Source organism: Pundamilia nyererei, unplaced genomic scaffold, assembly GCF_000239375.1.
Source record: "Pundamilia nyererei isolate P.nyererei 1_Seehausen unplaced genomic scaffold, PunNye1.0 scaffold00504, whole genome shotgun sequence".
Taxonomy (NCBI): Eukaryota; Metazoa; Chordata; class Actinopteri; order Cichliformes; family Cichlidae; genus Pundamilia; species Pundamilia nyererei.
In genome coordinates this window covers 122,020-144,092 of record NW_005187905.1, presented here as the reverse complement: position 1 = coordinate 144,092, position 22,073 = coordinate 122,020, and the positions used below count along the sequence as shown (strand labels likewise).

Genomic DNA, 22,073 nt, shown 5'->3' with positions numbered 1-22,073 from the left:
AAAAAAATAGAAAGCTATTAGCAATAAATAAATAAATAAACAAAATACTCATATGAAAATGATTTATTTCATCCTGTTCGATTTAAATTAAAAGCTGTCTTTTCCTTTATAGAACCATTTTTGTTGTGTTGTATTCAGCTTTCTCCAGGGCGTTTTACAGTCATATTTTATCTATGTATTTATCTATGACCTGAACCAAATGTAAAATGTGCAGATCTCAGCAGCTCAGCATAGTCTTAATAAAGTATATAGAAATAGCAGGAAGCGCCTCGGTCACCTGACTCTTTCTTTTCTTTCTCTCAGTCCTTTTGAGTCCCCCTTTCACTTTTTCAACCGTCAGCGGTTCTTCATCTCTTCCTGTGACTCGCTGTGGTATCGATTTCACTCCAGTAGAGCGCTCGGAGAGAGGCTGCATGTTGACTGAACACAGTGTTCATGACTGTGCCTGCAGATCGCCATTCCAGCCCAAGGATGCCTCTTATCTAGGCATGCATTAATTTAAAAGCCAAGTTAACAATAAGCATTCTAGTTAATGCTAGCCACAGTGCATGCTGTAGGTGCTCAACTCCACCAGCCAGCGGGGGACACCATATCTCCAACCTCTCAGGCTTAGCAGGAATCCCAGTTAGTACATTAAAGCCTTGCATATTTACCGTTAGGAGTCTATCCCAGCAACCACAGGGTGAGAGGCAGGATACGAACTGGACAAGTGTAACACAGAAACACAGACAACCATTCACACCATTTAAACTAAACCCACTAACTGCATGTCTTTGGACTGTGGGAAGAAGCCGGAGTACTTGGAGAGAACCCACGCAAACACGGGGAGAACATGCGAACTCCACGCGGAAAGGCCACGTGGTCAAGTGGAACTCACAACCTTCTTGCTGTGAGGCAAAAGTACTTCTGAAAATATACATTTTTGAAAAATGGTCCATCAACCCACTTTCAAGCCTTTTTGTTTCCAGTGAAATGTTCGAACTTTGTATCATAAAACTTTCGTGCAAAGAAAAAGGAAATGATCAAGCTGAACTAGCTGGTTTGAAACAAAAAATGGGACCAGAGCCAAGACTTTACTACAGCAGTTCAGTTCACCTAACAGCCACTTGAGGCTGCCTGCAACAGCGAGTCACTCCCCACTGACTCCCATGTTAGGATGTGTAACTTTAGAGCAGAAATAAACATGTTTACAGCCTGACACGAACAACAGTTTCGGTCTCCATAAATTCATAAAACTGTGCAGGTGATTCATGTTTTTTATCACTTCTAAAGCATTATGTGACTAATGTTCTGACATGTCAGAAAGCAGAGTCTTTATCTGTGACATGTCCTGAATGGCTTGATGTTATTTTCATGTGTTTTCTCGGCATATTTAAGTCAGACATTAATTTAGTTATAGGCAACTATAATAACCTTAGAATAAATGTAAAGTTACTTTTTGTATTTGCACAATTTAACTATATATTTCACCAGCAGGGTGCAGCATTTCACTGCTGTGCTGCTTTTTTAAACTTTAAAACTCATTTTTATTAGACACAGACTTTATCAAAACCCCAAATCAGGAAATTTACTTTTTCCAGCAGCACAAGAGTCATCGTTTACTCTTAAATGAATAAAAAATGTCAGCAACTGAAAAAACACAGCAAACAAACATCTGTAAGAATATCTGGGCCTCTAATGACGGTGACATATCCTGTAACTGTGATATTTATGATATTTAGTACGTTAAGTTAGCATTTTTGTTGCACTAGTAACATGTTTTTGTTGCATTTATGAAGTTATAGAAGTGAAATAAAGTAAATTGTTGTATTTTAAATATCAACACAACAATGGTGAAGTGAAGGAAAAATAAGCATCTGTTTGCATGTTCAAGCAGACAACTTATCCAGGCCAGAATCTGTGTCCACCTTCTTTGCTTTCACTTCACCTTTGACCCCTGATGTTGTGATACATGAAAGGTACAGCCTGGCTTCGGCTCAGCTTTAGCTGATATCTCTACAGCACCAACCACAGACACCTTGGAGTTATTTCTTCACATTCTGCTGACAGATTTAGTCAATTTAAAAGATCTCAAGTCATTTTAAACACATTCATTGGCACTAAGTGCCTTTAAATGATTATTCAGTGCTCGTATTCGTCCACGTGTGAACATTTTCTGCCTCTGTGAATGCGTGAGGCGTCCTTGGCAGCCTGACTGCACCTCTAACTGACACGCTTCTCCTCCTCCTCTTCTTCCTCGCCTCTAATGCCATTTACTCAAATCTAATAATGACCTCTGTGTGAGTGCGGCCTTCACGCTTCTCCGCGATTCGCCGAGGCCAGAGCGGCTCCCGGCCAATAGAAGGGCCGCCCGCTCGCCGCCACGGGGACTTACAACATGCCAGGTAACCGTGGCAACCAGCGAGGAGGGGACAGGACCTGTGGCGATTGACACTTATCCTCCCACTCGCCTGGTGAGTGTGGTGTGTGACCTTCATCCCTGGTTTCTGTGTAAAAACTCTGCCCCTCCCTCTCTGCGCAGCCAATCTGACAGAGTTTATATTTCAGCTCCATGAAATTTTATTTATTTATTTTTAATTTGATCCAGGCGCCACGCTGAATCCCTGCCCCAGTTAACAGGTTCAGCTTCCTCTGTAACACGATCTTCCTCTCACGTGAGGGAGGAAGACACGAGGGCAAAGGCGAGTCAGATGAAATTAAGCTTCATTGATCATGGCAGTAAACAGTGACAGGATGCGGCAGAGAAAAAGGAAAAAAAGAGGCAAAGATGAGCTCGGGGTGTCGTTGTATTTTACACTGCTTTGTGTGAAATTCAGCTGTTGAAGCAGACCCAACCTGAGTGTTGAGGTCTCGACCCCGTTTGTGGGTCCAAGCGTCCCCTGATGAGGTTCCTGCCTTGTTGACGTGCTGCAGTGCTTTACAAACACATTATGTAACACTAGTGTAGGTGAATGTTCCTCACTGAGAAGCGCTGGTGAACGTGATCTTAGACCTGACCTCCCTTCAACAAGCTGCCGGATCAGAGCTCAATTATAAAGGACACCTGTTGGCCTTCATTCACTCACTAAAGGTTTCTGAGGGAAGAGAGCCCAACATGTATGCATGGCATCTGTAATGAGCGCTGGTCACATGCTCTAGATACCGAGGATAGATGTTTCACTGCTTCCTTTATTTCCTCCTGAGTCACTGCATCACTGTGGTGGTCAGTGAGTGCAGTGACTCATTGTCATGTTCGAGAAATCGCTTTTAAATGATTTGCCACATGGTGTGCTACCCTGCTGGCAGCAGCCATCAGAAGATGAGTACACTATGGCCATAAAGGGATGGACACAGTCAGCAACAATACTCAGGTAGGCTGTGGTGTTTGAATGATGCTCAGTTCGTGCTAAGGAGCACACAGTGTATCCAGAAGATTGTTGATTGTATTACATCACCAGACAGGATGGATCCATGATTTTATGGCGTTTAAATCAAATTATGGCCGAATGCTAAAGAGACTCAGACCAAGCAACACTTTTGCAGTTTTTTATTGTTCAATTTGAATTGTAGCCTCACTTTCCTGCTCTTATCTTGCAGGCACCTGGTGTGGTCTTCTGCTGCTGTATCCCGTCTGCTTCATGTTTGACATGTTGTGCCCAAAGCGACTTCCACCGTGGTTCTACTATAAAAACATGAACAGACACAAATGGAGACTATAGTCCAGACTGCTCATTACTGACTCTGTTGAAGTTCAGGCTCTGGCTGCTGGACTGAAGTCTGCATGCACTAAGGTTTGTCGTCACTCTGGGTTGCTTGCTGACTTTGTGTTAGCATGCTGTCTGTGCTGATGTTTGCAAAGAGCTAAAGTTGTGTTAGCAGCATAATGTGATTGTTTGTGTCCTGGGTGCAGTTTGCACTTCACCATTGTGCTCTCGTTCTTTCGTGCAATAAAAATAAAGGTAATGTCGATGTCTCTGCTGCAGACCGGCCCACTATTTTCCTCCTCCCACACATGAACTGAAATCACCTCAATGTAGCTCAAGTTTGCAGTTGTTTTTTCTTTCCGTCCACCCAACCTGCAGATAATTGAAAAACCTTAACGCAAGTAACAACATCACTGCCAACATATTATTGAATTTTGTGCAGTAATACACCACATTACTGAAAAATGTAGTGTGATTACAGTAGCCACTGTTCTTCTGCATACCTTAGTTGTAATGAGTGATTCTTTGACTTACTGTTGCCTTCAAATCAGCTCAAAGCAGTCTGACCCTTCACCCCTGATGTCTGACATCAACAAGACATTTTCATGCAGAAAACTGAGGCTCACTGGATATTTTCTCTTTTCCATCTGTAAACCGTAGTTTAGAGATGGGCGTGAAGGAAAATCCCAGCAGATCGGCGGTTTGTAAAATAGTCCTAGTAAAGTGTCTGGCAAGTGTATATTACTCTTTTCAAACTTTGTCTTGTGACCAGGACAATCACTTTTGTGAATTTAATTGTTTCCTAAAGTTAAATGGCACGGTGAGTGCTTCCACCAGGTCATAAAAATAATTAAAACAGTGGAAAATATAACAAAAACATCATGTGCAATGAAATTTGGCTCTGATTTGGAGCATAAAGAAGTCCTTGTGTGCCCAGACAATCTACAGGAAAGTCTTAATTTTTAAGCAAAATGTTATGTTTTATGAATAAAATAAGCTTTTGTTGTCATAACTAATAAAAATCACGGATAAGATTTTGATTGAATCCTGTAATCTGCAAGACATTTCACCCACTGTGAGGCCGCTGTGGCTATGCTATTATCAAAGTAGGAACAGATAGAAGGGACAATCACCAAATAATCATAGTGGGCATTATTCTTCCTTTTAAAAGAATTTTTAAGCTATCTTAGGTTGTGTTGTGCGTTTGGTAATACAACTTCGGGTTTTTACTGTCTTCAAACTAAAGCCGTTCCCTGCCTCAGGAAAGAAAGATGCTCTTTGGCTTTAAGCCTTAATAAATAATACTCACTGAAAAAACATATTTTCGACACTTTATTGAGCAGCTGTCCCTGCCCCATACCAGTCGTGGATCAGCTGTTAGTACTGGATAATTTAACAAAAACTGGATCCCCGGGACTGAATCTGCAGAGTAATTATTTGGCTGTGGGTTTCGACTTTTCCTTCGGCGACATTACAAAACAAACCAACACTTAAAGTGTTTTTGCAAAAGGCTAAAGTGTTCTAAACTGACTTTTCTTCTGTCTACATATAGTGCAACCTTAAATTAAGACATTTCAGACTCCCAGGAGCCCCATGTAGTCATGTAAACACAAATACATTATCAATATACAACACAAATATTAGAAGTATCATCACTGTCCTCCAGAAACCACGAATAACCCCAAAAATCCTCCAATATTGAAGTGGAAGCAGCAGACTGAAGGATGGTAACTTTAAATAATTCATGCAACCAGTCAAATAAAATAAAGTGTTCTCATCAAATGTGAGCTTTCTGCAGTAATACAATACCAAAGTCAGACACAACAAGTGAAGATGGTCTCTCAGAAAATATAGACTTTACGATTAGAATGGCTAAGACAATAAGCAACAGATTATAAAAAGTATACTTCGGCTGCAGCATCTGGTTTAAAATGCTTTCACTCACAGTTGTAGATGAACTCAGTAAAACACCAATGATTTAAACCTTGAGTGGTTCTCTGAATTGGTCTGTTGGAAATATCTCCACATTTGTTGGCTGGATGGATTTACATGGAGCATTAAAGACTTGACACAAACATCCTGATGACTTTAACCAAATTCAGGATAAAATAATAATAAAGCTAGTAACATTTTCATCAGCTCAGCTAGATGCTCTGTTTAATGCTAAATGGCAAATGTTAGCATGTTTACGCAATAAGCTGAGGACTGATAGCCTTGCTGTGTGTTTTTTTTGCTTTCATTAGCCAGTGTTAGCATGCTAATAGCCTACGGTAATGTCCCATTCCAGTTAATTCAGAACTCTGGAGTGAAGTTATTCCAGAGTTAGTCTATTTCAGTACTAAAGTCAGAAAAGCACGACAAACAGGATTTGTTTTGTTTCTTAGCAAAGCAGTCATTCATGTCATCACTAGGAACACAGCATAATGTTTGGTTTTTGTGCTTAAAAATGTAGCTGCAGCACGTTCACGGACAGAGCGTTCTCACTGCTCTGTATATGGCTTATTTAGCAAGTCAGTAGTGGCACAGATAGAAAGTATTACAGTTTCACTACTTTTTCCATTCACTGCCACCATTTTCGATTTCTATATAGGGGTTTCTCCCACTTTATCAGTTGGAACTCCAGGTTCAGGGGGTCTTTGAGACAACGATTCCAACAGGGAATTCTGAAAGTTCGACTTAATCTGGAATGCACCATAATTATATTCTCATTAGCTTCAGTGGAAATGATCATGTTAGCACCCTAAAGTAATGCAGTTTCAAACCCCCTCAGGAATATTGCGTGTGAATAGTACTAACTTAGAAAGTTTAAGATACTAACATGCTACAGACATCCCTTTGAGCCTATACAAAACTGAAAGGTTAGCACGTAACACACAAAACTAAAGACATTCTCAATCCCAGTAGCATCAATAGCTTATTTTTATGGTGAATCCATTTAACTCAGAAGTCGGTTGTCAATGCTGGGAGTGATGTCACTCCTCATTTGAATGTATTCCAGTACTAAAGTCAGAAAAGCAAGGGATACCAGGATTAGTTTTGCTTCTAAGCAAAGTAGAGCCATTCGTGCATCACTATTAACACAGTGCAACGCTTGTGTTTTTGCACTTAAAACGCCCCTGCAACACATTTGAGGCTAGAGTCAGGCACAGATACACAACACTGGCAGCACGAATGAAAGTTTTACGAAGCGATTCGGAGCCACCATTTGGGATTGAGAAGTCGGGTTGGTGGGGCTGGTCTCACTTTCTATTGGAAATCCAACTTGAGAGGGGGGTCCAATTCCAACTGGGAACTTGGAAATTCCAACTTCAACTGGAATGCATCATTCGTGCAAATTAGCATGATAAACTGATAATATCCCATCAGCCTAAGTGGTGATTTCTTTTAGTGCAAATTAGCAAAGGTTAGCATGTTCACATGCCACAGCAAGATATGGCCAACATTATCAATGCTAAAAATCAGCACAAGGCATTCCCATCAGCCTCACTTGTATATTGTGTTTAGTGCTAAACAGCATGTTAAACTAACACCCTTCTCATCAATTTAAGCAGCATTGTTTGTTGTGATAAATTGCAAATATTAGCGCAGTAACAATCTAAGTTAAAGACATATATATATATATATAACTCTTAGCTGAACTGCATTTTTTTAGTATTAAATCGCCATCATTACCATGCTAAAAAGCTAGACTAAAGACATTTATACCAAGTAAAAAAGTTCGAAGTCTCAGCAGCAATAAGCAAATAATACAACAATAAAACTAAAGACATTCCCATTAGCCTCAGCGGTTAATTAGCAAAAATTAACATATAAGCATACCGAACTAAGGACATTCTCAGTAGTAGCAGTAGCTTGTTCTCACTGCCGATAATTAGCAAAAGTTAGCATGTTCACATAACAAAATAGGAACATAGAATACGATTAGCATCATACCTGCTATATTAGCATTGTACTGTGGAACAGTTAGCATGCTGAACTCCAAGTAAACAGTTAAGTAAACCTTCATATAGATATTGCCTTAAAGAGCTGCTAGAAATGCTGTCAACTCTTATTTTCTTCCTTTAATCATGTTTTTTTGAAGTCCGCTGCTTTTTTAAAGAAAATGTCTAAAAAACACGTTGTGTTTTAAAAGAAAAACAAACTATCTCACCCTCAACATTATCTCATCATCTCAATAAATGACCCTTACTTCACAGCATCTCGTGTTTCTGATTAGAACAATTTATAATAAAATTCGACTTTTTAAGTTCAAGGTTTCTGGAGGACAAGAGAGACAGGCAATAAATATGTCACACGGTTAAATAGCTAAGAGTTCAGTGATTATATGACGGGCTAAAGCAGGCAGGAATGCAGCAAAAATCACGAGCATGATGCAAAAGTTGAATAAATTCAAAAACGTTCCTTATCGGTGTGTTTTCAGTGCTGTTTGACATTCTCATACATAGTGCTGAGTGACAGTACCTTGGATACATTACAGAGCTTTACATCCATCGCTTTAAGAGTCCAGAGGATGGATAGAAGAGAAAAGGAAGAAGAGGAAGAGGAGAAATTAGAAGAGAAGGAGACGAAGAGAGGAGGACCAAAAGCAGGGAGGCTTTACAAAGAAGTTGTCAGGCCGAGGTAACCAAGAAAAGAGTGTTTGGTAGAGAAAGATGAAGAGGAGGAGGAGGAAGATGAAGGAGAGCGCTGTTTCAGAGAGATGAGGGTCGTGATCGGGAGGAGAGGAGACAAATCCCTCCATCCAGCGCGGTCGGACAGCGATGGATGAAGAAGAAGAGGAGGAACAGAGGAGGAGGATGCAGCAGTGTGAGCGCTTGGCGGTGTGTGCAGCCGCTGGACGTGCTTGTTCGAGCGCTGATTGTCTGCATGCACGTATGACCGGTGCGTATGCACGTCGGCGGGTGCGTCCGTCGCGCCCCCGTTGAAGAAGTGCGCAGCGTGTTTGACCTTGCAGTGCAGGCGCAGACTGTCCCGCCGCTTGGCGCTGTAGGGGCAGAGGTCACAGGTGAACGGTCGCTCCCCCGTGTGCACGCGCACGTGTTCCACCAGCTTGTTGGCTGTCCGGGTCAGGTGGCCACACCGGTCGCAGCGGTACTGGTTGCCCTGGCGATGACCCTGGAAGTGAACCAGCAGCTCCTGTTGCCCTGGAAACGACCTCTGGCAGATGCGGCAGCGATGCTCTGAGGTGCTTGTCTCCGGCTGGGTTGCCGTGGCAACTGAACGAGCACCGCTGCTGGAGGTGGAGGCTGTGGCAGGAAGGGTAACAGGGCATCTGGGAGTCAGGAAAGGTAGAGGGAGGAGTTAATGACCCACACATTACACGAGGATGCTGACAGAAAGCACGCTCACCTGCATGTAACATCAACAAATTAGTTTTAAATCCATTCAATGAAGAATTTAAATGTACCAATAAAAGCTCTACCTCTATCTTACTGGTTAGTTCAGTTTACTTCTTCATATCAGTAACTGAGCAAAGATTTAGAAACTGATTCTGTTCAGCCTCGACTTTCACCTCTAAGTTTTTTTATGTTTAAAGTACGTTTTATTAGATGTTTCCACTTATTTAATAAGTCATACACAGAAAACCTTTTGTAAGGTCGTATTAATGCCTCAAAGGAGCACTGCAGACATGGTTATTTTTACTATTGATATAATAGATTTTTGTAAAAAGACTGTCCAAAAGATAAAATATCATCATTGTCATTTGTCATATAAGGTTTGGGGTTGTTTCGCTTAAAAACAACTCAAAAATCTAAGTAAATTTAAATTTAACGATGTAATCATGTGCTGACACGTGGATGTGTGGTCACGTATCCGGGGGGAGGGGGGTCGTTAGGGATCCTTACACCTACCTCACTTCGCCCTGAATGTGCGTGCAGACGTGAGCCCTCATCTCTGCCTCCTGATTGGTCGAGTGGTCGCACACGCAGCAGTGCAGCGAGAAGGATCTGTGCTCCCATTGGCGGTGTTCGGTCATGTGACTCTGGAAAAGGGCCTGTCCTTCGGTCTCAAAACCGCACACGTGACACCTGGAAGGCAAGGACACGACAAAAGCTTGTAACACATAAATGACGGTAACAGATATTTGTCTATGAATCTCCAAGCGGGACTCACTGTGGGAGAGGACAGCAACCAATCAGGTGCAGGTTTTGGTTTTTCTAGCGTGCGCTTGGTTGGTTTTTACAGTTGGTTTTAACTTGTTATTATTTTGTTGTAATTATGCTTGAAATGCACTTTTGTTTTCAAATATATATGTATTATTATTAGTTTATTTATTTTTGTATTTCATTATATTTTTGGATTTTTATTCTATCTTTAATCTCAAGCACTTTGTTCAGCTGTTGTTTAAAGTGTTTTATGGATAAAGCTGGTTTGGATTTATATACACGCTTCAGATCTGAGAGGGTTTAAGAAATGAGACAGAACACCAGGAAATGATTTCATTTCTCACTTTTAGCATGAAGAGAAGGTGAAATACATGACAGCTGGAGATAATCAGATCATAGTGAACCTCGTTTATGTAACAATGAGTGATTAGCTTGATTGGAGGGCACAGGTGGACAAACATCAGGTGAACAGTACTAACAGTTTCATGGTTCTTCAATTCCTTAAACAAACTCACAGAATGGAGCCACAAAAAACGCTTTCACTACAAGCAGCGACAACTTCCGGTTGACCTTGTTCGTTTTTCCATGTCCTCTTAAAACTCACCTCTTCATCAGTGTTTCAGTGTTTCATGTGTGGCATTAGTTCTGGGAGACAGGTGCTCCTGGTTTTGGAAGTTTTATGATGGTTCTCTATGAGAGAGGCGCTCAAAACCACAAGTCCCGTCACGAAAAGAGTAACGGGAGGACAAAAGTCTCCAGGCTGACACCTCACAGTGGCTGGTGTCTTTAATGTGGAAAGCTGAGAGAAAAACTACATTTCTCATTAAACGTAAACTGCTACTGTGAAAAAATTTTGTTAAACATCTCCAGAAAGTTAATGTTCAAAGACGCCTTCGCTGGCAGAATACACTGAGATGGAGAGCTGCAGCTATGCAGGAAGATAAGCGGGGACTTCAGTCTCTCCAGAAGGCCAGAAAACAACAGCTCGAAAGCTTTACTGCTGGATAAAATGCTGCGACATTTAGGATCACCGTTCACAGAGCTATAAACAAGAGTGAGTCCCAAAACAGGCTGAAACTCAAAGATTAGAGATAGCTATATAGAGTCAGCGAGGAAGTGCACTATCTTAAAGGGGGTCCTCACAGATATAGGAGTAAAGGTGTACGTGTGTGTGTGTGTACTTGTTTAAGCATCTTTGTGATGACCAAAACATGCCACTGTACCTGTGGGGACCAAGCGCCCGTCCTCACAAATTTGAAGGCATTTTTGAGGCTCAAAAATGTGGTTTTAGAGTGAGGTTACAATAAGGGCATGGTTAGAGTAAGGGGCTAGGTAAAGCATTATGTCAATTCAATGTCCTCACTAAGATGTGAAAACATGCGTGTGTGTGTGTGTTACCTGAAAAAGTAAGAGCAACCTGTGGTTTGGTGTCTGCTGAGGCTGGTTTGGGTTTCTGTGAGGAAGAAGAAGAGCATTCGTTTATTATTCTGCGTGATTTTTGCTTTTTACACACAGCAGAACTTCTTAATGATGAGCCCCTCTGGAAGCTATTATTGCTAAACCTCTGTGTGACTGTAGCCTCTGTCAGCGCACTTCACCACCATCTTTATTATGATAGACCCAAAGGGCACTCCAGTAGCAGCATGCATCCATAACGCAGACAAAGGCAGCATGCAGTCATTAAAAAGTAATAATAATAGCAATAATAATAATAATGATACAGAGACAATGCAGGCAAACTGAACACACACATTCAGTGAGAGTGTTTGCTGAGAGCTGTCAGTGGAGGAGATCAAAAGTGTTTGTGGTGGCTAAGAGCCAGCCAGGCAGAACACAGAGGGTGATAATCAGATCCAAATAAAGTCACGAGCTCAGACTTCATTTTTGGTCGAGCACCTTAAAAAGTTGACGTTTTAAACTTTTGTTATGACGGTCATAAAAAAACATTTAAAAACAAAAAAAACCTCAGAGGTTGCAGTTCCTCAAATGGCCACTTGAGGCTGCCTCTAGACGTGAGTAACTTAGATTTGTGTTAGAAACAAACACGTTTATTGCATCAAAATTTGCTTCTTATTAAGGCTTAAAGTTAAATACCTGACCTGATGCAAGCAGCTAGCTGTTTGCAATGACTTGTGGTTTTTATAAATTGTTAGCCAATGAGCACACACTTTAAGCGCTATATAAGAATCGGTCCATTTAATGGTTTTATAATCTTGCATTTTGGTGTTACAGGATTTACCAAAAAACCTCTGCTATTCTTCTATCAAACACAACCCAAAATAAGAGAAAAGCTTTGACACAGGTCAGATCGGAGAACCAGTTTTGAAACCACTGCTGGCCTTCAGGCACAATGCAGGTTTATTTTTCCAACCACAGAGCTACGTCTATCCTCTTAAACAGTCTCTGCTTCACCCCCACTAACCTTAATAACTGAACTGGATTCAGATTTCTAAATGGACTTATCTGACAAAGAATGCGGCCGGCTCTGTGGTTACTTGTAACCCATGGTTACATTTTTTATGAAATTCTAGGTTTTTTTTGTCTGGATTTTAGCACTAACGAGCAGGGAATATGAATCGAGCTCTTGGTGACCCCAAAACGCCAAACTCAAGGCTTCAAAACAGGTCCACAAAGCAGCATGTGACAGAATTAGCTATGATGATACTTAAAATCCAGTCTGTCTAACAGAGAAACCATGAACAGGTGGTCTACAACCAATAATATTCACTTAGTCTGTGGGAAACACTGAATAAGTGCGTATCAAACGCATGCAAATGTTTCCTCTTGTTTCATTAATCTTTAATGGAAACAACAGTGACCATCACTTAGAAGTGACACTTTATATTTGGAAGCTTTGTTTTTAGAGTCATGCCTCATACTCTCCGACTAGGGAGGGATTTAGAGTCAGACTAATGCATTAAAAATTCATAACATCACCGGGCTTATCTGTAAATGCTGAAGTGCGCGCTGTTAAAAAGGCAGCTGGAGGTTTGGGAGCTCGCATCCTTGTACCTGACATCCTTCCTGCTGTGCCAGTGTTCATTGTAAATTTAGCTGGATCACTATTTCAGCCGTCAGCTCCTTTAATCCTTCCACTCTGACTGACAGTGTCAGTTTCCATCACTGCAAATTACCCCGAGACTGGCAGGCAAACACATCAATGACAACAACCCATAACGCCGTGACTCATTAATAAAAAAAAGAAAAACACCTCCAGGAGACGGTTAATAATCAAGGCGCTACACCTCCTCCAGCTGCAGAGCATCCTCGCAGAGTTCCTGTATTTTCATGTAGACACTGTGACACTCATGTAAATCTTAACCTGTGTGTGCAAACCAGGTTATTATGTCAGTGTGATTAATTAACAGAAAACTACAAAATAAAGTGTCAAAAAACATGGAATTCTTAAATGATGTCATTAAACTTGTTGTAGTGCCTTAAATTTACCAGGTAGTTGCAGTGTGTAACTTAACCAAGCTGTGTTTTTAGTAGCTAAGCCTGACCAAGATACAAGCTTTCAATTTTCTACATCAGCTCTCCAAATAAAGAGACTTTACATCCATGCACTATATCATGGGTGGGCAACTCCAGACCTCGAGGGCCGGTGTCCTGCAGGTTTTAGATCTCACCTGAATCAAATGATTAGGCTATTACCAGGCCTCTGGAGAACTTCAAAACATGTTCAGGAGGTCATTTAGCCATTTAAATCAGCTGTGTTGGATTAAGGACACATCTAAAACCTGGACTTTGCCCGCCGCTGCACTATATAAAAGCAGCTGGGCTGTGGTTACATTCAGGATCTTTAGCAGAGGTCATCTAACTCCTGGAAACTTCACCTAGATTAAAGCCTTGATCATAATTTCTCTATCCCTAAGTCCGCTAAGGGACTGCAGTTCCACTGGACTCATCTGTGGATAATTTGCATTACAATCCACCAACTCCGCCAGCAGCCTTCAAGCCGCTCTGGCGTGTCTCCTGGTTTTTGTGTCTGCGTCAGGAGCGGGGTATAATCGAGGTTCAAACTTTTCTCGGGCCTCTACAAATAGTGAGACCTTGATAGCGGAGAGGCTAACCCCCAAAAATCGATTACACTGTGCACACAAACGTAAAACTCTGTTTCTTCACAGCTCTAAAAGTAAGACCGTTTCGCCTTGTGTCTGATCCCTCTCCCAGCTGAGCCTGCAGAAGTCATCTGCAGCATTTAGAAGCCTGAATGGTATGCATGTGCTGCAGTGCGTGGATACAAATGTCTGGGCTTGCTGTTAAACGCTGTTGGAAATGAAAAGTGAAAAATTGAAAGTCCATTACCAAGTGGAGGAGTTTGGGAGCTGATCACTGCCGGGGAAGAGCGGCGCTGGTCGTCGTTACCCTTCAAAACAGGACTACACAGAGAGCAACACGCACACATACAGGATACCGTCATGACTGAGGTCAGAGGTCAAAATATGCCACTGATAGATGGAAGTGTGCACTTACCTGCTTCTGATGGGTGGAGTCATCCTGTCCACCAGCTGACTGTTGGACTTACTGACCCTCTCTGCAGACAAGCGACAGAAAAAGAAACGCATTCGAGTGCAAACTGAAAAAAATGATGCAACCTGTGTGTTTGGCTAAAACCCAAACAGTGGACAATGTGCACTTTTCTCTCTGCAGCTACCTCCACCTCTGAGGCTGCATGTCTCTGATACGCACGGTTTCTTATCTGTTGTTTCCTAAAGTCTCGGTCTGCTCTCTCTGCACCAGCCCGTCGGCTCACACAGCTGCTTCTTCCTGTTTAAAGGAAGTCAGCTGATTCCATGTGCTCGCTTACAGGCAATCACTGGGGTTTTCACTATGTTACTAGTGAAAAAACCTCCAAACACCTGCACAAAACTGAGCATATAAATATTTCCAAGGAAAAAAAAAAAAAAATAAAACTCTGAAATTCAACTCACAAATATTCAAGAAAGATTGTGTTTTTCTGTTTATTTGTTTTTTTTGACAGCTTTATGTATTCTTAGATTTGAAGTTTCGGCATCAAGGAGCAACTCTGACCAGTAGAAACACGACAATCAACTTTAGATTTAATCTAGGTTAATATTAAAGCTTGCGTGGTTACCTGACAGTTGATGCAGCAGTGTGGACGCCAGGTTCACTGACATGTCCTGCCACAGCACTGCTCTGAGGCACTGGTCAGCCATCTTGGCTCCAGAGGTAAATTGGTCTTCCATCTTGGCTCCAAAGAAGAGCTGCTCCTCCATCTTCACCCCGGAGAAAACCTGGTTCTCCATCTTGGCCCCTGAAGCAAACTTGTCCTCTGTTTTGACTCCAGAGAGAAACTTGTTGGTCACCTTGACTCCAGAGAAAGGCCGCTCGGCAAACTTTGCTTTAAAGAGAAGCTGGTCCTCCATCTTGGCTCCAGTTAGAAGGTGGTCCGACATCTTAGTTCCAGAGACATCCTCCATGTTCACTTGAAAGTGAAACTGTTTGGCTCCAGAGACTGCACTGTCTGCCATTGCGGAGACAGGCGGGCATCCTTCAGCACAGAACTTGCCTTCTACTTTAAGGCCAAAGAGACAGCGGTCCGCCATTTTGGCTCTGGGGTGCAACTCCTCAGCCACCTTGTTCCCAGTGAGGCCCCGATCTTCTGTTTTAACACTGAAGATGTGATGATTGACCTTTTTCGGGGCAGGCAGAGCAACGTCTTCTGTTACTATTTGACTCTGGGCTACTGTGTCGACTTCCATTGGCTCTTCTTCTTCTTTGAGTCTTACCACATGGCCATTCACTTCCTGACGCTCTGTGATTGGGAAGAAATAATAATAAATGATTAGAAGCAGTGTGTGAAAGTTCATTCAAAGCTAGAGAAGGTAACATGTTTTTGACCTCAACCAACAAAAACCCAAAACAAAACAGACAGTCCAGCTGGACTCTGGTACCTGAGTTCTGGTTCCAAGCTATAGAACCTCTACTTTGTGTTGTTCACCAATACAAGTGAGTAAGACGTCCACACCAGAAGGCTTATAACTGGGAGCGCAGGGCTGGAATCCAGCGCAAAGCCAACAGTCAGAAATGACTTACAGTACTGTGCAAAAGTCTTGAACCACCACTCTTTTCTCTCTATATTTGCCTCAAAGTCAGACTTTCTTATATTTTGTGGTGCTGAACAGTAGTTCTCCAGGCTGTCGGAAGGTCTTTCAAAGTGTTTCTTTGTACACTGCCACTTAATGCAGACCCGTGAATCATTCAAGCATAAAAAGGCACCTAACTCAAGGGATGAACCAGTGTTGTGGCTATACAAAACAGACAACATGGCAAATAACCATTTTTAATCAGTGTCTTTAGGCACTTTGCTACCAGCAGCCTGTTGCAAGAACACACAATTATTTGTTCCTATTTTTTAGCTGAATCTATAAAAAATGTTAAGAAATAACACAGTTTGACAGGCGTAACATAGCACTTTTGCACTAACAAGATCATACCCAATGATTTTTTAGCTAAAACCTTGGCATGTCTAGATATGGTGTGCAGTGTATCCTTAAACAAATCTGGGAAATCGGGAAAAGTGGAGGACAAAAAAAGAAATGGCAGGCTTATCTGAAAGTCATGTCCTTAAGAAACAGCAAAGGCCTGACACAGGAGTCGAGAGATGCACTTGGACCTTCAGTTGATTGATCTACTGTTCACTGAAGCCCCATCAGAAATTGTGTGAGTGTTAGCGTGGCTCTCAAGAAGAAATTCTTGAGAAACAGTGAGAAAAGCTGGGGCATGCCAAACTACATAAGAACTGCACTAAAAATCAGTGGCACTGTGTGTAATGAGATAATTCATCAAAATTTAGCAGCGTCATTTGTCAGCAACAATCCCAAAACACTTCCAATGCAGTCAAAGTATACCTGGATATAAAAACACAAAATGGAACATTATCAGTCATGGATTGGCCTCCTCAGAGCTCAGACCAGAAGAAAACAGAAGAAAGATCCAAAGGAGAGCTTTGAATGTCCTGGAGAACTATTCCTGAAGACTACTTCAAGAAATGACAAGAAAGGTGCCTAAAAGAATAAATGTGGTCATTCCAAAGTTCTTACAACTGTACAAACTCTGTTATTGTCTTATATACTGTATGCTGTGTATGTTTGCACATGTTCCAGTAAATCACTGCATCCATTTCCCTACATAACATGAAAAAATAAGGACTGGCTCAAGACTTTTACACAGTGCTGTATCTCTCCTCACAGTTTTGGCGAACTCGTACCTGCTAGCTTCCGGAGCAGATCTGAAGCTAGCGTGTCCGTAGTGGTATTGCCGTCAGGCGTGTGCGTGAGGGACGGTGGCTCGGGACTCGCCCCGGGGCTGTCCGGTGAGAGAGCGACGCCTGGCTCATCCTGCTGCTCCGCTTCCTCTCGGCTCCCAGGATGCATCTGGGCCTTCTGGGTGGCCTCTGGAGACAGAGAGTGATTTGATTCAAGTTAACTGTAAACAGATTACTGCAGAGGTCAAATTGCAGCCTGATAACCACACTCAAGCCTTCATGAGAGCGCACAGGCTCCTGCAACACATGCCCGAAGTACGCGGACACCTACACGCTCACGTCTCTTCATTTCCAGCAGATAAAACCTGCAGCAGGAATTTACTGCAATGGGAGTTAAACTCAGAGTAATAGTATTCAACCGGAGAGTGACATATCACCCTGTTTTAAAGACCTGATATTGAATGCTTGTTTTTTTATTGATTTAAAAAATCTTGTACTTCATGTTCTTGCAGCCGCCCACTTGCTTCAGATCTGTGAATGACGATGGTCTCTGAGGTCTTCTGGGCTTTCAGTTGCTCCAAAGAGCAGGACAAAAACCTGAGGTGAAGCAGCTTCTGGTGTTTACTCCTCAGTCTGCCTGAGGAGAGCCGTGAAAGAACCTTAAAACCTGCCTGTTTATTCTGCTTATGTTGCTTTTTACTGATTTTATTTGTCTTTATTAATGTCATTATCGTTATTCTTTTTCCACCATTTTCATTTCCCGGGTGCCTTGGCATAGGCTTTTAGCCATCACTCCTTGGATGTTGAATGCTACCGTTCTGTCAAGGCCAAAATGTGTTCCTTTGCCTCACAGCTGTTTTATTTTTTTGTATTAAATAAAATGAAGGCAAAATCATCTTCATTATTTTAATTCTATGATTTCATAAGTGCAACATAACATGCTGTTATTGTATTAAAAAGGCAAAGTTAAAGTAGCAAATAATCGTAAAAAGTCTGCAGGGGACTCACATGTGGTAAAAGAATATAATTATTTGCACCTATTAGTGATGCTGATGGGCTAATTTATACCTTACAGGCTGTGCCACCACTGTTATAAGGCTCAGATGTGTTCTGCGGCTGAATACGTATTTTCTTTTAGGTCAAAAATTCCTTTTTAATAATAACATTTTCTGATCTCTGAAGTGGCTCTACATCAGTATGCTCTGATTGGTGTGTTTGAGTATGCACCAATAGCCTTAGTAGACCTTGAAAACTCAGGGTGAGACAGCCTCGTCCTTTTTATTTTTCATGTTAAACCTGAGCTGACTGGAAGATAGTGAAAATGCATTCAGTCTTAGGTGGAGGCACAGTATACCGCTTTGTACTGAAAATTACTGAAACATCCTGTGGAATAACCCATGTATTATAGCCATAATTACATGTGTTTCATGGATGTGGAGAAGGCATCCAACCGTGGCCCTCATTATTTCCCGTAGGGGGTGTTTCAGAAGTATGGGATATCACGTGTTGTTGTTGCAGGCTATCCTGTCCCTGTACAAACACAGTGGAAGGTGGGTTTGCATCCAGATCACCTCTCTGCTCAGTTGGGCTCATCGAACGAGCTGAACCAGCTGGGTGATTTGCACCCAGATGTGAAGTGGAAGGAATGAGCACCTCCAAGTTTGAGGATGTGATTCCCAGCAGGAAAGGGATGACTGCCCCATGAGCGTAACTTTGTGCTGAACACTGGGGGGGAATCTCTGTCTAAATAAATCTGGATAAATTCCCAGATGATTAAACATGCAACTATTTTGCTGGTATTAACTGAAATGAGTAAAGAAAAGTAAAGCGGTTATATTGGCTGGGTCTGATTATTGGAGGGGTCATAACCCTCCTAACCCCCCTGGAAATTATACCCCTGGACTGCCCAGTCCCAGTGAATACAGTGTGAAAGGGAAGATTGATTGAGTTAGGCTTCAGCTCTCATGTATGGCCACAGGCTGTGTGGAGTGACCAACAGAGTGAGCTATCTGCATGAGGAGCCTGGGCACTCCCTTAAAGACAGGGTGAGGAGCTCAGTCATTTGGGAGCTCCTCCACATCGACATCTGACAAGGATGCCTCCTGGGTGCCTTAAGGGTGAGGTGTTTCGGGTATGTCTATAGAGAAGGGACACGTGGAGATCATCCATTAAATTGCCAAAAGTATTTGCTTGACTTCCTTCACACACACATGAACTTGAGTCAAATCCCATTCTTAATCCACAGGGTTTAACATGAAGTCTGCCCACGCTCTAATTCATCCCAAAGGCGTTCTGTCATGTTGAGGGCAGGGCTCAGTGCAGGCCAGTCAAGTTCTTCCAAAACCAAAACCGCTCATCCATGTTTTATGGACCCTGCTTTGTGCACGGGTATGCAGTCATGTTGGAACAGGAAGGTGTCATGCCCAAAACTGTTCCCACAAAGTTGGGAGCATTAAATTGTCCAATATGTCTTGGTGTGCTGAAGCATTAAGAATTCCTTTCACTGGAAATAAGGGTTCAACTCATTAGACATGTACCGTTCTCCTGGCAACTGCCAAACCCAAACTCGCCTATCGGTTTGCCAGACGGAGAAGCGCGGTTCGTCTCTGCACACTGCTCTTGAGCTTATCTGAAGGGCACGTGACGTTTGGAGGTCAGTACTGATACCTTCTGCAGAAAGTTGGTGATCTCCGTGCACTAGGCACCTCAGCACGTTCCCACTCCCAAAGCATAACTTATTACTGTGTGTGACAAATCGTCGGTATATTATGCTTTCTGCCACAACATGTTCCTATGTTATGCGTTCGGAAACAGGAGGAAACATGAGAACCGTTTGGACTCAATCTGCACATGTACATTTAGTTTTCTTTAATCGCTTTGGAAAACACTATCTAACACCATTAAGGTTATGGCTAGAGTTAGGATTAAGGTTAGGGTTAGGGCTGGAATACACAGCTGGAACGTCAGTTACCGCCGGGAGCGTCATTCCATTGAATTTCATCCACATACCTTTTGTGTTCCCATGAGACATGACATGACAAGTTGTCGGTATTTTACGCATTGGGAATGAGAACGGGCTGCACATTACCACCATGGAGTCCGCTGAGCTCCTGAGAGCGACCCATTCTTTCACAAATGCTTGTAGAAACAGTATCCATGCCTAGGTGCTTGTCTTTATACACCTGTGGCCATGGAAGTGACTGGAACACCTGAATTCAATGATTTGGATTGAATACATTTGGTGATATAGTATATGAGCTGGTTTTGCTTGTGAACACGTCTGTGTCCCACCAGAACAGGTGGAGTAGTTGGCCAGGAAAACATAATACTAACCTTGTATTATGTTTAGATTTTTCTTTATAAAGCGTTTCACTTTGGGATAAACACCGTGCAAGTTATCATATATATTCTTTTATTTTTGGCCATTCTTTGCCTTCCTTAGGTAAGACAGTATAGGGAGTGACAGGAACGTGGACGACACACGCGGGAAATGGGCTTGTTGTTCATTTATTCTTGTATTACTGTATTATTCTTGTGCAATTATTGTTTCACTCCACCCACGCAACTCCATTTCCCACGACAGGACAGTACAAAGATCTGTCCACATACTTTTGTAGTGTTTGTGAGCACAAATTAGCATCCACAAAAATGACATAAACAAGATGCAATTCTGCACATTAGGGGTGGAGCTAACCATCCTTTTCATTATTACATAATCAATTGATTGATTAGTCATTAGGCAGCAGCTCTAGTGCCCACTGTGTGTGTGTGTGTGTTACCTGACAGCCTGATGAGGAGGTCAGACGCCATCTTGGTGCTGACATCAGGGCTGAACAGAGAGGTGGCTGCTGGGAAGGGGCTCGAACCTGCGGCTTGTGCGTCATCGCCTGTGTGTGTCTTTGTGTGTGTGTTTGCAGGGTGTGCGTGTCGTTTGGCTGCATCAGAGTGAGGCTGCAACACACTCGACCCACGCTTCATTTTCTTTTTCCGTGTGTGAAAAAAATAAGAAAGAGAGAGAGAGAGACAAAGAGAGAGAGAGTGAAAAGGGGAGTCAAAACTCAGAAGAGAGGAGGGCAAGAGAGGAGGAAGAGGAGGAGGAGGAGGAAGGTAGTGGTGCTAAAATAAGACGAGTGTGTTCTTCAACATATGGACGTGAGCAGAGCATCGTAGAGAGAGGAAACGAGGGTGGATTTGATCTTCAGAGCGAGCTGTTGCTGGCTCTCGGTGACCTGAAAGAGAGAGGAGGGAAGACGAACGGAGGGGAACGGGACGAGAGAGGGGGAGGAAGAGGAAGCAGCGAGGATGCAGGGCGAGAGAGAACAGGGGAGAGGAAGATAAAGGGAGGAGGAGGAAGAGAAGAAAAGGAACAAAGTGAATCTGTGAATAATAAATTATTGAATGGATAAGGCCCAATAAGGGGATAAATCATCATCTGTTATCACCATGGTAACGGACCCTGCCTCGTCACCTCCTGCCCTGACCTTCCTGTTGAAAAACAATAATCGTCATTTGTGATCAGTGATCATCAATAACTACTCCGCCTGTCACCGCCTGTTAGCCTTGGTCACTTTTTGCCCCTGAAAGGAAAAAAATTGACTGCATCCTAGGAAAATACTTTCATTTGAAGGCTAACAATAAAGAGATAAACAAATAAATAAATAAATACAAATGTAATGAATAAATAAATAATAATCTATCAGCGTCCCATTGTAGGAATGTAATTTAAATAAAGATCAATGAAAAAGTAAAATAAATTATCTAAAAATTGACATGCCTGTGTCTGTAGGAATATCTACGTAATTTAAATGTGCAAAAAAAAGAAAAAAAAGAATGAACACATGAACACAGGCTGCAAGAACACACGTAATTTAAATGAACATGATTGTTGTTGAAAAAACTATTTTAAACAATAAATCACATTTCATTTTAAAAATGTAAAAAAGACCCGTCAGAATATCAGCCCCAAATCAAAATATTTTAGCGCCATGATGACTCAAAACTACACCAAAAAAGTCAATAATCAAGAAATATTGTGCAAATAATATATATATA

At 42.1% G+C, this 22,073-nt stretch overlaps 1 protein-coding gene across 2 annotated transcripts in view; it reads right to left on the bottom strand.

Annotated features, from left to right (window-relative positions):
- Positions 1 to 7,775: 7,775 nt before the first annotated feature.
- LOC102199926 (zinc finger protein 827-like) overlaps positions 7,776 to 22,073 on the bottom strand; it is a 15,469-nt gene continuing 1,171 nt past the window's right edge. The window contains exons 2-10 of one of the 2 annotated variants that reach the window (XM_005754076.2): positions 20,801 to 21,002; positions 17,025 to 17,210; positions 14,889 to 15,569; positions 14,483 to 14,560; positions 14,267 to 14,327; positions 14,099 to 14,172; positions 11,189 to 11,243; positions 9,536 to 9,712; positions 7,776 to 8,955 (exon numbers count right to left, since the gene is read on the bottom strand). In XM_005754076.2, coding sequence (XP_005754133.1) covers positions 8,280 to 8,955; positions 9,536 to 9,712; positions 11,189 to 11,243; positions 14,099 to 14,172; positions 14,267 to 14,327; positions 14,483 to 14,560; positions 14,889 to 15,569; positions 17,025 to 17,210; positions 20,801 to 20,999 — 2,187 coding nt within the window. In that variant the 5' untranslated portion in view covers positions 21,000 to 21,002 and the 3' untranslated portion in view covers positions 7,776 to 8,279. Of the gene's footprint in view, positions 8,956 to 9,535; positions 9,713 to 11,188; positions 11,244 to 14,098; positions 14,173 to 14,266; positions 14,328 to 14,482; positions 14,561 to 14,888; positions 15,570 to 17,024; positions 17,211 to 20,800; positions 21,087 to 22,073 lie in introns of those variants that run through there. The other variant, XM_013916186.1, reaches the window with a different exon arrangement.